The sequence below is a fragment of the Canis lupus genome, chromosome 18 (genome assembly GCF_048164855.1).
Source record: "Canis lupus baileyi chromosome 18, mCanLup2.hap1, whole genome shotgun sequence".
Classification (NCBI taxonomy): domain Eukaryota; kingdom Metazoa; phylum Chordata; class Mammalia; order Carnivora; family Canidae; genus Canis; species Canis lupus.
Window position 1 is genome coordinate 52,314,489 of NC_132855.1, and position 12,723 is coordinate 52,327,211.

At 44.3% G+C, this 12,723-nt stretch overlaps 1 protein-coding gene across 1 annotated transcript in view; it reads left to right on the top strand.

Moving 5' to 3' along the window:
* The first annotated feature begins 12,280 nt into the window (after window positions 1-12,280).
* SND1 (staphylococcal nuclease and tudor domain containing 1) overlaps window positions 12,281-12,723 on the top strand; it is a 420,606-nt gene continuing 420,163 nt past the window's right edge. Inside the window, exon 1 of the mRNA XM_072784460.1 lies at window positions 12,281-12,588. Coding sequence (XP_072640561.1) covers window positions 12,511-12,588 — 78 coding nt within the window. The 5' untranslated portion in view covers window positions 12,281-12,510. The remainder of the gene's footprint in view (window positions 12,589-12,723) is intronic.

Below are 12,723 nucleotides of genomic sequence, written 5' to 3' on the forward strand. Positions count from 1 at the left end.
GTTGCTTCTCATAAAATAATATGCTTCCTTTAATCAGACAGTAAGACTTACATAACCTTAATGTGTCCTTTTTATTTTTGCCTTGGTTGCAAATACCTCTAATCCAAATTTAAAGTTCAGCCATCATAATCATCCCATCCTGATTTTCTGATATCAGAATATAAGCTCCCAGAAGGCAGACATCCTGTCCATTTCATTCCTTGTTGCAGGGACAGAATTCCAGACAGAAACTGTTCAAAGGCCTTGTATTGAGAAAAGAGATTTAAAAAAAAAAAAAAAAAAAAAAGCATGTAAACATCACAGAACTTGATGGTCGTTTAGCCTGTTTCAATTGCAGCATAAAGCAACATCCTGTCCTCTGAAGTACTCTTAAGAGAACAAACTCTATTAACTGCTCTCTGCTGAACAACAGGGTGTAGTGTAATTTTAGAATTATCTTGCCTTTTCATAAAATCATTTCTTATTGGAATTTATACCACTCTCAAGTATGTGAAACAAAGACTTGGGTAAAGAGGAAAGAGAAGTGATTTTCTGACATCAAAATGTCTCTGTGGCATTTATATGGAATGTGGCTGAAATAGGATGTACTTTTACTTGAAATAGCTATCCTTTGAATGAGTTAAGCTAGAGGAAATTCAGAAAAGGGCATCTGAAAAAAGATGCCTAGATCATCCTGAAATTCACCTTGAGCAGACTCAGACCATGAGTCCCTTCAAGCTACCACCGGAACCCTGTCCCCTTGCCTCAGCTCCACCCCTACTCTTTCACCCCCAGCAGATGACACACGTGCCTGGACTCTGGTTATTTAACACTGGCAGCTCCAACCCCCACACACTCCAGCTACCTTGTCTCTGTTCCCTAAGCCCAGGGCCCAGTTCTCTTCACCTCATCTTGCCCCTACATTCCCCACTGTCACCTCTCACTCCGATCCTAACCTCTTGCCATGCTTCCTCTTTGTTGCTCTGACCCCTCAACTCTAACAGCTGACACTGGCTGTCCTGGTGGGGACTATGTCAAACCACCCCAGAGTCCTGAGCGGGTTTGGATCAGCTTCTGGCTATTCCAGGCCACAGACTCCCTGGAAAGGGCTTCATCTTCAAACCTGGGGTCATGGCTTCTGCAGGGATTCATCCTGTCTTCTGATACCTAAATTCTCTTAACTTCATGCAGAATATTGAGATTGTCCAATGTGACCATCTCATTGTTTTTCTTCTCTTCCACAAAATGTTTCTGCATCATTACATGATCCCTCTTCCTTTGCTCTTGACTTTAAAGGACAGTTCTCTTAGAGTCCCTGTTAATGGATGGACTAGCTGCAACTAACCTGGGCCTTTGGATAACTGTGTGACTGGGTTGTTCTGTGAGAGAATTATACCTCTCTATTATTTAAGTCACTGAAAAATTGTTAGTTCTTTTGTTTCAGCAACTGGCCTATCATATCTAAGACAAGGGACAAATTAAAGTTAAGGTGAATGTGGTTGCCAGGGTTCAAGAAGAGGTGAAGACACAGATAAAATTCATGCCTCAGAAGAACTGTCTTATGTCCACTGCTGATAACCACCTATAATCCCCATCTTCCACCTAAAATACCCCAACATTCTCAGTTTGTTTCCAGAAAACACACACACAAAAAACACATGATGGAAATATGAGAAGAAAAGAGAAAGTAAATAAGCCATCTCAATCATTCAAAGAGACTGAATACTTCAATTTAATTTATAATATACTTACTGAAGAGCTACATTCTTTACAAGGCAATGCCCCGCATATAGGGAACACAAAAACTAACAAGACTCATAGGAGGCTGTTATCAAAAAGATCACAGCCTCCTTCAACTGTTACACAAATAGCTATGACACAGGAAGAGTATAGTACGCAAAACTGGAAAGGTAGAACCCAAGGGCCCTGGGGATACAGAGGAGGTGGAAGTCACTTCTAATTGCAGGTGTCTCAGAAGATTTTATAGGAAAAGCTGTATCTGCACTGAGTGGAAGGGCAACCTACATGGAGGGAATTGGGCCCTGGGTATATTTAGACTGAGTTTTCCAGTGCAGTAGAGCTGCTGGGGCTGCAGTGAGCAACACAGGGCAATGCAACATGTGGTTCTGTCCCACAGCAAATAGAAGGCTTTTCCACAGGCAGAGAAGGCAGAGAATGTTCCCTCCACTCCACAGAGGCAGGGATTTTAGTAGGGAAGGTTATAGGGAGGGCTAGAGTCCAGACACAGCAGAGATGAAACATGGGTTTACTGCTTTAGCCTTTTTTAGTCTGGAAAGAATGAGGGGACAATATTCTCCCTTGAGAAATGGAATGAGGCTGAGAAATAGGCCAGAGTTCTAGGAAGGGCAGTCCAGGGCCAGAAGCAAAGAAGACACCCAATGCTCAAGCCGCCTCAGCACTCATTCTGGAATCCTTCTCCCTTGTCAATCTAAAGGCCTTCTCAGCCTCCCCTGCAGCAAGGTGAGGCCTAGGTCAGGGACTTCTGGGAAGGCTTTTGCTTTCCAAATAAAAATGGGCAGATATTTCTGGTACTGCTGTTTCTCTTTTTTCTTGCCTTCTTCTTCTTCCTTTTCTAGTATCTGGAGCTTAAGCAGCTATTTTGCAACCACAAGGGAAAAGCTAAGAGGATCACAAAGATGTCCATCCTGAGATGGTTAAGCCTATAAACAAATGTCTCCAACTTCTTGATCTGTGAAAGAAAAATATACACTTAACCCATGGTTCATGTAGTTTGCTATTATTTGCTCAAATGTTCCTAACTCTTGAGTTTGCTAGCCAGCGACTTCAGGATTCTGGGGATCGAGAAAAAGGAATCCTTAGGTTCCATACTAGCTTGATCATCTCAATTTGCATAGAGGACAAGAGATTCAGAGCAACATGCTTCCCTGTGATAAAGATGGCACCACTGGCTGGAGCTTTCCTCCTGCTTTCTTTCTCAGGGGTTTGAGTATGGCAGGGAGGGTCCAAGGTGACAAAACTTGATGGCAGTTAAAATGATGGCTGTAGCAGAAGAAAATCAATATACAATTATCTAAGGGTACTGAGAACCCAGATTCATTGACTAATAACATTTGAGAGAATGGAATTAAGGTTGGTCTTGCCATCAAATGACAACAGGACAGGATACAAAGTTCATCTGTTAACTAAGAGTTTTGAAACCATTGTCCAAATAATCATATAGTTGCATAAATGCATCTGACACCTTTATAAATCCTTTATGTTGACTTACTATATAGATATAGCAAATTGGGAAGAATGCATTATCTTTCTTAGGTTGATACAAATTTTTTTCTAAGGTTCTTTTTCTTTTTTTTTTTTTAAGGATTTGAGAAATAATGTCTAAGTCTCAAGCACAGGATAAATTGTTCCTTTTCTTTTTTTATTGCAAAGATAATAAAAGTTCCACTTTTATTTTGTTTTTATTTTATTTTTTTAAAGATTTATTTATTTATTTATTTATGATAGACGTAGAAAGAGAGAGAGAGGCAGAGACACAGCAGGAGGGAGAAGCAGGCTCCTTGCCGGGAGCCCGATGTGGGACTCGATCCTGGGACTCCAGGATCGCGTCCCGGGCCAAAGGCAGGCACTAAACCGCTGAGCTACCCAGGGATCCCCAGAAGTTCCACTTTTAATGTTATACATTTATTTTGTTGTTTCTTAAGTTTTTTTAAAATGATGCCTTACGCTGTCATGCATTTTAATCAAGTTTGGACTACACGAGGAATATAGAAATCTCTTAATTTAAAAACTTACATAGAAAATTATGGTATTAGATATTCAAGTTTAATCAAGACTCAAGTTTAATCACCTAGACTGGTGCTGTGTAATACATTAGTCACTAGCCTCATGGGGTTATTTAAACTTAAATTAATTAAAATTAAATAACATGAAAAATTCAGTCCTTCAGTTGTACTAGCCAAGTTTTAAGTACTCATCAGCCAAATGTAGTTGGTCTACTGTGTTGGGCAGAGCAGTTCTGTCATCTTAGAAGGTTCTTCTGATCAGGGCTAATCTGGACAATTTGTGTTTGTGAGGCTTTTCTTTTAAGCAGATATACAGTGAAACTTTGTGTTAGTCAGTGTGGACTGCCATAACAACAAGCTACACAGTGGATGGCTTAAAAAACAGAAACATGTTCTCCTAGCTCTGGAGGCTAGAAGTCCAAGATCAAGGTGTCAGGGATGTTCTGGAGAGAACTCTCTTTCTGACTTGCAGATGGTCATCTTCTTACCACGTCCTCACATGGCCTTTCCTCTGTACAACTGCAGGGGAAAAAAAGAAAGAGATCTGGTCTCTTCCTCTTCTTATAAGGACACCAATCCTGTGAGATGAGGGTTTTACTCTTATGACTTTGTGTAACCTTAATTTCTTCCATAAAGGCCCTGTCTCCAAATACAGACACACTGGGGTTTGGGCCTCAGCATAGAAATCTGGGGGAGACACTATTCAGTCCACAGGAAAAAAAAAAAACCTTAAAAAAACAAGGAGGAGGAGAAAAGGAAGATAAGGAGGAAAAGTAGGCCAGGGCCAGATGGTAAGGGCCTTGTGTGCTACTGGATGGAGTTGAAACTACCCTGAAGCAGGAAGGGGGGCACTGCAGTGTGGAGAAGAAATTCTGTATGACTGAGATTGACCTTTTAGAAAAAACACCAGGTTAACAGTGCAGGGATGGGTTGATGTTGGAGGTGGGTCAAGGAGAATGGAGACAGGAGTTACTCCAGTGCTGAGTGTTCTCCCTCAAGGAAGCTTACTAGCTTTGTCCAGCTTCTAGGTCCTAAAAGTGCAGATCTAGAGTGAGGAAGGCATGCGTGGCCACCTTGGAAGCAGGCTAGCCAAATAGTTCAGAGCAGACCCCAGTCAGAAAGTTCTGGGTTTAGGGATGCCTGGGGGGCTCAGCAGTTGAGCGTCTGCCTTCAGCTCAGGACGTGATCTCAGGGTCCAGGGGTCCAGGATCGAGTCCCACATCAGGCTGCTTGAGGGAAGCCTACTTCTCCCTCTGCCTGTATCTCTTTCTGCCTCTGTCTCTCTCTCTTTCTCTCTGTATCTCTTATGAATAAATAAATAAAATCTTAAAAAAAAAGAAAGTTCTGAGTTTAAATTTTGACACGATCCCTATTAGCTATTGACCTAGAGTTGCTTGCTTACCTTTTTAAGCATTACTGTCCTTTGTAGAGAGAGATTGATTATGTATATTTCATAGGGCTGGTCTAAGAATTAAATTATGTAATGCAGTTGAAAGCATTTAGCACAAAGTCTGTTTAGTGTATATGTTTAGGGTTCAATATGTTTTGCTTATTATTACTACCAGGGATATATTTCTTAAGTTTGCTCTCAAAGTGGGTACCTGGGTGGCTCAGTTGGCTAAACATCTGCCTTCAGCTCTGGTTATGATCTCAGGGTCCTGGGATTGAGCCCTGGGTAGGGTTCTCTGATCAGTGGGGAGTCGGCTTCTTCCTCTCTCTCTACCCCTCTCTCCCCCTGCTTGTGCTCTCTTTCTCACTCTCTCTTGCCTTCTAAAATAAATAAATTAAATTTAAAAAATTGCTCCCAAAGGAATACAGGAAGCAGGGTATTTTGTTTGGTTAAATGAATCTGGTCTAGAGATAGACAAGATAGACACCTGTGTGTATGTGTGTGTGTGTGTGTGTGGTGTGTGTTCTCAACCACACATAAGGAGTCACCTCTAAGAACTTCAAAGTATCTCTTTTTTATCTCTCTGTCTTTTTTGTAAGCAGCTCCACTTTTTCAGTAAATAGCTTGTAAATAAATCATTGGTAAATATTATAAGATTACATACATTTTCAAAATCATGCCAGTATACATAAAATGCACAAACATAGATCCTTTTAAAATTAAACATATACAGGGACCCTTGATATAAAATGCCTGACCCCTGTCTAGGGACAGGGCCACCTAGAGACATCTTACAGCAGGTATGGTTTCTGAGGGGAGGTGGGAGTAGGGGCTCTTGGAGGTAAGAAAGTTTGTATTCTGGCTTTTTACCCCATTCACATGCATCTGAGCTTTGATCCTTCTCCAGGAAGCTGCTATATAAACCAAGAAAGGCAGTTTTGGCACCCCAGGTCTAGTTCCAAGCAAGGGATTGGGGTGTATAATTAGGATCAGGAGCTACAGTTCTTACTGTATTCCACTGAGAGAAACCAGAGATGCAATCTCCACCATGTTTCCAAACCAGCAAATGCTCCTGGATCAACTTCTTGAGAGGAGGTGGGGCTTTCTCACCTCTACACCTGCTCAACACTCAGTTTACCCCCTCTGGTCTGATGCTGCCTGGGCATAGAAGTGACTGGAATCTACTTCTAAGGAGGATCAAAATCTCTTTCCTCCCTATAAAGGCAAAGTGATCATGAGCTTTAGAGTCACAAGAATTGTGTCAAATCCTTTCTCTGCTACTTACTAGCTCTGTGACCTCAACAAACATCCTACATGAGTCTCCAGCTCCTTATAGGTAAAATGTGTATGACAATACTTTTCTCTCATTTCTTTATTAACAAATATTGACTGATCAGACATTGGGCTGGGAATTCTACTGTAAATAAATCAGACTGAGTTTGATGACCTTTTAGAGGGCAAAGAGACAATATGTTTCAATCTGATAAGTACTTTGATAGACCAAAAATAGGAAGAAAGAGAACTAAATCTGTCACTCTTCTCAATGCCTTTCAAGGGAGGCACTGTGATTTCTAAGTGGGAAATTGAAGAATGGGGAGGTGGTAGCCCTGTGAAGTGACTGGGGGTGGAGAGGAGGACAAAGGAGTAGAAAGAGTGATCCAGGCAGACACAAAAGTATGCAAACAGGCCTGAAGGCAAAGGAGTGTTTTCTTGAAAGATCAAAACCAAGTTTACTTGGCCCCTATAGCTGTTTGAAGGCTAAAACTGTGAGAGGAGACCTGGTGTGAAGAAATCACAGGAGGGAGTTGAGAAGAAGAGAGACATGAGCAGATCTGCATTTTAGAAATGTCACTTTGGAGGCCCTGGGTGGCTCATTTGGTTAAGTGTCCAACTCTTGATTTTGGCTTGGGTTGTGATCTCAGGGTTTTGGGATAGAGCTTTGAATCTAGCCCCGAATCAAGCCCCACATCAAGCCTTCTTTGGGCTCTGTGCTCAGCAGGGAGTCTGCTGCTTTCTCTCTCTTTCCCTCTGCCTCACACATGCACGCTCTCTCAGGTAAAAAAAATAAATCTTGTAAAAAAAAAAAAAAAGAAATGTCCCTTTGGCTGCAGTAGGAAGAATGGATAGGGTGTAGGGAAGGAAGCATGGTATTGGGGAGCCCTATTATAAGACCTTGCAGCAGTCCAAGTAAAAGTATGCCAAGTTTAAGCAATAGGAGATATTTAATAATAATCATAAAAAAGTTAACACATAGATGATCCACATAGTGTTCTATGTGTTTAACATATACTAATTTACATAATCCTCAAGACCAGAACAACCCTAGGAGGTAGGTCCTATTTTTTTTTTAATTTTTATTTATTTATTTATTTATGATAGTCATACAGAGAGAGAGAGAGAGAGAGAGAGGCAGAGACACAGGCAGAGGGAGAAGCAGGCTCCATGCACCGGGAGCCCGACGTGGGATTCGATCCCGGGTCTCCAGGATCGCGCCCTGGGCCAAAGGCAGGCGCTAAACCGCTGCGCCACCCAGGGATCCCCGGTAGGTCCTATTTTTTTAAAAAAATATTTTATTTATTCATGAGAGACAGAGAGAGGGAGACTCAGAGACATAGGCAGAGAGAGAAGCAGGCTCCACGCAGGGAGCCCGATGCGGCACTCAATCCCGGGACTCCAGGATCACGCCCTGGGCCAAAGGCAGGCACTAAACCGCTGAGCCACCCAGGGATCCCTGAGCCACCCAGGGATCCTGAGGTAGGTCCTATTATCATATTTATTTTACAGAAGAGACTTCCATCAAATAGAGATACTATATAACTTGCTCAAGGTAATACAGTGTTGGGATGTGAACTCAGGTGGTCTGTTTCCAGGGCATGTATGCTTGGCTGTGCCCCTGTGGATCTAACAGATTTCAGAGGTTGACTAAGAAGTGGGAAATGAGTAAGAGGTGGAGTCACTAATGATCTCCAGATTTCTGGCTTGCAACTGGGTAACTTTTGGTGTCATTATCTGAACTATGACATACACTAGGCAAAAGCAGTTTTGGGAGGAAAGACACAGAGTTCTTTGTGAGATATGTTGAATTTGAATTCCCAAGGTGACAACCATGGGCAAACATCCAGAGTATTTTTGAACATAGGATTTAGAGCTCAAGAGAGATTTTGACAGGGGTTATATGTACCTATATTTGGGAATCCTCAGCATGCAGCCAGGGGGGTGGTTAAGATGTCTTTGGAAGAATGTTTCAAATAAGAAAGGAAGGTGCTTTGAGAAGGACCCAGAGGAACGTCAATATTGAGTGCAAGCTAAAGAAGTGTCATTCACAATGTAGATAAGGAGGAGCAGCTAGATAGATGGGAGGAATACAAGGAACAAGGGAAGGAAAAAGGCATTTCGAAGAACAAATATCAAATTTTACAAATGGCTCAGCAAAGTGAAGTGTGCAAAGTGTCCACTGAATGTAGTGATGAGGTCAGTATTGACCTTGGAGAAAAGAGTTTCAGTAAACTGATAAAGAGCAAAAGTGAGTGTAGTGTGCTGAAGATTGAATGCAGGGTGAGGATGTGGGAGGCAACAAACATAAAGAATTTCACTGAGAGGGTTTGCCTGTGAAGGGAGGAGGAGAGCTGTTGAAAGAGGGATGTGGAATAAAGGAAAGATTTATTTATTTGCAGTATGCAAGAAATTTGAGAATATTTAAATGCTAATAAGAAGAATCCAGGATAGGGACTCCTGGGTGGCTCAGTGATTGTGCATCTGCCTTGGGCTCAGGGCCTGATCCCAGGTCTGGATGGAGTCCCACACGGGGCTCCCCACAGGGAGCCTGCTTCTACCTTTACCTGAGTCTCTGCCTCTCTCTGTGTGTCTCTCATGAATGAATAAATAAAATCTTAAAAAAAAAAAAAAGAATCCAGGATAAACGGAGAGGATATAACAACAGGAGAGGGAATTATCTATGAGGAAAGTCCTTGGGGCACCTGGCTGGCTCAGTCAAGGAGCTTGCAACTCTTGATCTCGAGGTTGTGAGTTCAAGGCCTCATTGGGTGTGGAGATTACTTAAAAATAAAATCTTGAAAAAAAAAAAAAAGGAGAGTCCTTGACAAGGAGGAGGCGGTGGATCCAGAACATAGATGGAGGGGTTGGCCTAAGCAGTAGGAGGATGTTTTTTCTTGGTAACAAGGGAGAAGAAGAGGAGTGAGAAGGAAGGTAAGTTTTCAGATTTGGTGGTGGGAAGTGAAGAGAGTTCTTAATGGCTTTTATTATCTCTCTGAGAAGGCCTATCACTATTTGAGAGTGTGGGAGCCAGTGGAATTGGAGTTAAAAGGAAACACAGGTTTAAACAGACTGACTTTATTTTATTTTTAATATATATATATTTTTTGCGTCCTCCCTCTGCCCAGAGAATAACTGATTTTTAGAGCAGTGAAACTACCCTGTATGATACCATAATGGTAGATACATGTTACACATTTGTTCAAATGCATAGAATGTACAACATCAAGAGTGACCCCTAATGCAAATTATGGACTTTGGGTGATTATTATGTGTCAATATAGGTTCATCAACTGTAGAAAGTGAACCACTCTGATGAGGGATGTTTATAACAGGGGAAGCTATGCATATGTCTGGAGTCTACGGGAAATCTCTGTTCCTTCCCCCTCAATATTGCTTTGAACCTAAAACCTCTCTAAAAAAATAAAGTTAATTAAACAACAACAACCAGACTCAGTGACCAAAGTGGCTGAGGAAACAGAAGAACTCCAGGCAATATGTGAGGGCCCACAAATTCACCATGGAACCAACCTGAACAGTCGAGTGTTTTCTCTAGCTAAGTGACAGGTTTGGAGAAGGCAGAGAGATGTAGAATTGGAGTTTTGACAGGTAGGTCCAATGGAAGACAACAGGGATTAGAGATGAGGATCCTGAGAAGAGAGGGCACAAGTAAGAGAGTCTAACCAAGGATCCAGGAGAAAGCAGATGATAACTGATTATAGAGAGGGTCAGGGACTTTGAATTCTATGTAAAGCCAAAGAATAGTGTGTGATTGGCAGCCTCTAAGATGGTCCTCAGTGATCAGTGATCCTGCCTCTTAGTATTCTTGCCCTTGTGTAATCCTCTCCCCTTGAGGGGGCCGACTTACCGAAAGACTTTTCTAATGAATAGCATGTGGCCAAAGCAGTGGGATGTTACTTCTGAGATTAGGTTCAAAAAGACTGGTTTGCTTGTCCTCTCTTGCTCTCTCTGATCTGCCTGCTCTGATGGAAACCAGCTATCATGTAAGCTACCCCAGAGAGACCTGTAGGTAAAGGCTTTCAGCTAAGCCATGCAGAGATTCCTGACAAACGTGGGATAATAAATGTTCACTGCTTAATACCTAAATTTAGGGGTAAATTGTTATGAAGCAATAGATAACTATAGAAGGTATAAAAGAAAGAGCTGACTGAGAAGGGAGAAAGGACAGCAATTAAGATCAGAGAATGAAGGATCTGGAGTTTACAATTTCAGCCATCAAACAGTTCCCATACTTCATCTGTACTGAAGAGGGTGGCTAAACTGGCACAGAGGTTAAGCTCACTGAAGATGAGGCCAAGGTATTGAGACCCCAGGGTACTGGGTAAGTCAGGTTCATAAATATTTAAGCCATTCAGGGTCATTCAGTGAGTGGAGAAGAAATGGGCACCAGGTGTTTATTTCAAGGAATGATAAGGTGGCAGTTGAGGCAGAGAAGCCAACAACCTTAATGAAATAGGGAGTGTTATAAATCAGGTGGAATGAACCTTCACAAAGCTTGCTTTTATTTATTTATTTATTTATTTATTTATTTATTTATTTATTTATTTATTTATTTAACTTCTTTTTTTTTTATTTTATTTATTATTTATGATAGTCACAGAGAGAGAGAGAGAGAGAGGCAGAGACACAGGCAGAGGGAGAAGCAGGCTCCATGCACCGGGAGCCCGACGTGGGATTCGATCCCGGGTCTCCAGGATCGCGCCCTGGGCCAAAGGCAGGCGCCAAACCGCTGCGCCACCCAGGGATCCCCTTTTATTTATTTTTTGAAGAGTGGCAAATTAATGGGATGCAAGGGGCAGCCCTAAGGATCTAGGAAGATGCTGACCCCCAAAACATGACCCTGGCCTATGTAAAGTGTGAAAGCATGGACAACCTCTTCTCAAAAAGAGCTACAGAGCAAGTAGCGTCCTCAGTGTAGAGCCCGATTTGAAGATTAAGATTAAATGGCTTAAAGGAAAGGTCCTTGGCTCCACGTAGTGGCACAGAACAAATACTAGTAGTCTCTAGTTGTACGCCCAGGCTCTGCACCCCCTCCCCCAATCTCTTTATTCAAAAGAGATTAGGATCAGGTACCGGGTTGGGGTCAGGTGGTTGGGGGCGTGTGGCTCATCACTAGAGGTGTCGGGAATGTCTCCTCCAGGCCCGGGGAGAGTGTGTACCAAGGCTTTCCCTAACTTCCTGGGCGAAGCTAGGAAGAGCCTGAAAACGAGGGTCATTCTCCGCCGTGCACAGGGCACACCACCCCCTACGAGATTATTTCTCCCAACGACGAACATTAATCGAGAGGCTTATGAGTGCTAGACACCCGCAACACAAACGAGATACTCTCCCCACTACAGGAGGGCGCCCGGCCGTGTTGCCTGTCAACGCCAACATCCGTAGGTTTCGCGATGCTCAGACTTTTCCAACTTCTCCTCACACTTTTAGCTGAGGTAAAATGTCGGAATTAGGTGTGCAGCCGGTACTCGGAACTCCCCGATCTGGATGCTCCCTCTCGGAACCCCGCCGTCCACGTGGGCTCTCCCTGGCCCACGGGGCGGGGCGCCACGCGCGGGGCGAGGCTGGAGGGCGAGACGGGCCCCGCCCCCGGGGCTCCCATGGCCCCCCGCGCCCCGCGGCCAGATGCTGACGTGTCCTTTCCTTCCCACTACACCTCCCGACACTACCTACTACGGCTGCCCCGGAAGTCCCGCCCCAAGCTTAGCCCGTCGCCGCAAATCAGCTCTTTCAGCGCTTCCTGGAGCTTGCCCCCCGTTTGGGGGCTAAAGGGCGGGGCTCCGCGAGCAGGGTGCCTATTGGCTTGAGATCCGGCGGGCTCTGGGCGCTAATTGGCCGGAGGGCGGTGGCGCTCTGGCACGCTTGCGCGGCGAGTAGAACGTGTGGCGGCGGTGGAGAACGCGTCTCCTCTTTCGTTCCCAGTCCCGCTGCTGCTCCTGTGAGCGCCCGGCGAGTCCGTGCCGTCCACTGCCCGAAACCCGTCGCTTGCCAGCTCCCTGCCGCGGCGGCCTCCCACGAGCACCGACACCCTCACTGACACCTCCAGGCCGGCCCACCTCCTTACTTGCTGCCTTTCCATCTCTACACATGGCCTCCTCCGCGCAGAGCGGCGGCACCTCCGGGGGACCCGCGGTCCCCACCGTGCAGCGGGGCATCGTCAAGATGGTGAGAGCGGGGCCCGGGACACTGACCCCACCACCGCCCGATTCCGGGCGGGTTTTGGCGCTGGCTCCTCTTCTCCTTCCGCCAGTCTGCCTGGTCTCCCAGATCCCCTTTCTCTCTTTCCTCACTTTTCACCCA